Below are 2,441 nucleotides of genomic sequence, written 5' to 3' on the forward strand. Positions count from 1 at the left end.
GGTCCTGCAAGAAGTAGCCATGGAGCGTGCAGTACGGCGGCAGAAAGCAAAGCAGAACAGCTAAAGAAACGATGCAGAGAGAACCCCCCAAGACGATCTCAACGCTTTTTGGAGACCGTTCATTTGCACCACAGGGGTCATTTCCCAGGGATTCTCTGCCTGGTGATGATGTTCACAGCATCTCTGTCACTCAGCTGACGGGATACGTCCACAGTGCCTGTTTGTTGTGATTTGCCTGTTATGTCTGGTTCTTGGAACAGAAGCGTGCCACGTTACTAGAGCAACACGGGAATTGAAACCTCAGCTTTAACTCCACTTCTTTGAAGTAGGGATAGACTTGTCAGAAAATAGTCTGGTTTATAAGAAATTAATGGTAAAGAATCAAAACCAAAATGATGTGACTATGGGACCTCTCTTTGGGGTTTGCCCTGCTTTGGTCAGGGAGCTGGACTGGGTGAATGACCTAAAGCCTAAAAGTGTTTTATGATTCCATCGAAAGTTCCTACTACAAAGCATTACAATGCCCTGTTAGCATATAACTGCAGGTTTTCTGGTGCAATAGCTGCCTTAAAAACCAAGTTTTCCTCCAAAAAATGCCTACGCAGTTGCTAAAGTGCCAGCAAAATCAAAAGAGAAACATCTGCTGAGGGTGACGGTAAGAGGAATTTCTACATTGCATAAATCAGAAAGCCAGGGCTTGAGCCCACAGCAATCCTGGTCCCTTTGTTCAGCCTGAACCCTGGCCATGGACATCCACTGAATCCCATCCAGAAGTCTGAAATCTGAGCACAGAAATCTCATCTGCAGCCTGAACACGACGTGCAATAGTCCGGATCAGGTCAAGCTTACACAATTTAAACCAACCTAGATTTAAACTGCTGCTGAAAAGGTTTGGCAGATCTGCCTCCTTACTTCTCTCTTGCCTGCACCAACATTTGCACAGCTCATCCTGCTCATCCACTAGGACCAGAGTAATAATTGCCCCGTGGACAAGGGTGTCCTGCTGTGACTTCCCCAAGTCGGTTTTTGTCACCAACTCTGGAACAATGGGTTCCTTTGTCACTGACTCCGGAACAATGGGTTCCGCTGTCACCTAGCGACTAGAACCAGGCACCTGTCACCTGTCACCCAGTCCCACCCAGCTAGTTTGTCCTAGCATTCCAGCTGAGCAGGTCACGAGGCTGGAGTGCTGAGCGACGATTGGTAGTGCTGTCCTGATTGGGGAGTTGCTTCTCGCAACTCTCCATTGCAAACACGATCAAAGGCTTTTCCCCGGCCCTGCCAGCTGCAGGCAGCCGGGGCACGCAGGAGGCGCGTTCGCAGCAGCAGAGGTGAGCTGTGCAAGGACATCTGGCCCTGGGGAGGGAGCTGGAAGGGTTTTCTGCTCGAGAGACCTGGGCGTTTCTTCCACCCCTCCCCGGGCCAGCCAACGATTGTGGCCTCTTTTCTTCTTCCAGAGCGACACCCGCTGCTGCAGCGCTGGTGAGAGGGTGCAGTTCACCAGCCCAGCTCCCTCCAGCCCACTGCAGGGAGTGTGGAGAGCATGGCTGCAGAGGAGGAGGACCGCTGTGCAGTGTGCCTGGACAGCTTTGAGGATGCTGCCTCTGTGGTGCCTTGCCTCCACCGCTTCTGTTACACCTGCATCCTGCGGTGGGCTCAGACTAAGCCCGAGTGCCCCCTCTGCAAGAGGAGAGTGGAGTCCATCTTGCACTCGGTGAGGGCAGATGACGACTTCAAAGAGGTCGTCATCACACCATCACCTGGGTTGGCAGCAGTGGCAGCTGACAGCCACCAGGCAGCAGGAGCACCACGGCACCCAGCCCCTGGCAGTCCCCCTCGCCCTGCAGCAGCCCAGCTCGTCCTGGCTGTGCTGCGTGTGTTAGGGCTGGATGGAAATGTCCTGGTGCTGGCACTGCAGGGGGACCGCCACAATCGCACAGCGACATTCGTGCACCATCTCATTGATTTCATTGTGCAGCGCTACAGTGTGGTGGCCCACCGCCTGCTGGGCCTGGAGGACACCTCTGCTGCCCGGGAGCAGGATGCCATCCCCGTGGCTGCCCCTAGTCCCACTGCCTCCCGAAGAGCATCTTCTGCCCCCGACCTAGCCCCCTCCAGCAGCATGGCCTCAGCGGGTGAGGAGGAGCGCCGCAGCACCAGCACCGCTGCTCTTCGTGGGGATCCCAGCAGCCCTCCCGATGCCCCCGTTCCCACCCACAGGGAGCAGGAAGAGCCCCAGGAGGATCCAGTGGAGGCTGTGGCAGGTCCCTCTGCTCCCAGCCCGGGCAGAGACCGCTCTGCTGGGGCACGCCGGCGAGCCCCGAAGAGGAGAGCCGGCAGCTCCCAAGACTCCTCCCAGCCCCCCAAGAGACCACCTCGCCGGCCACGCTAAAACCAGCGCCAGGAGCTGCCACAACCAGGGCCGGGCCAGCAGCGGGGGC

General features: G+C 56.5%; 1 protein-coding gene across 1 annotated transcript; it reads left to right on the forward strand.

The window, feature by feature from the left end:
- Positions 1 to 1,543: 1,543 nt before the first annotated feature.
- On the forward strand, positions 1,544 to 2,392 carry LOC147526412 (uncharacterized). Its single transcript, XM_086629872.1, has one exon. The coding sequence runs from the start codon at positions 1,544 to 1,546 to the stop codon at positions 2,390 to 2,392; it is 849 nt and encodes a 282-aa protein (XP_086485998.1).
- The last annotated feature ends 49 nt before the right edge of the window (positions 2,393 to 2,441 follow it).

This window comes from Tauraco erythrolophus, chromosome Z (assembly GCF_009769465.1).
Source record: "Tauraco erythrolophus isolate bTauEry1 chromosome Z, bTauEry1.pri, whole genome shotgun sequence".
In the NCBI taxonomy this organism is placed as follows: domain Eukaryota; kingdom Metazoa; phylum Chordata; class Aves; order Musophagiformes; family Musophagidae; genus Tauraco; species Tauraco erythrolophus.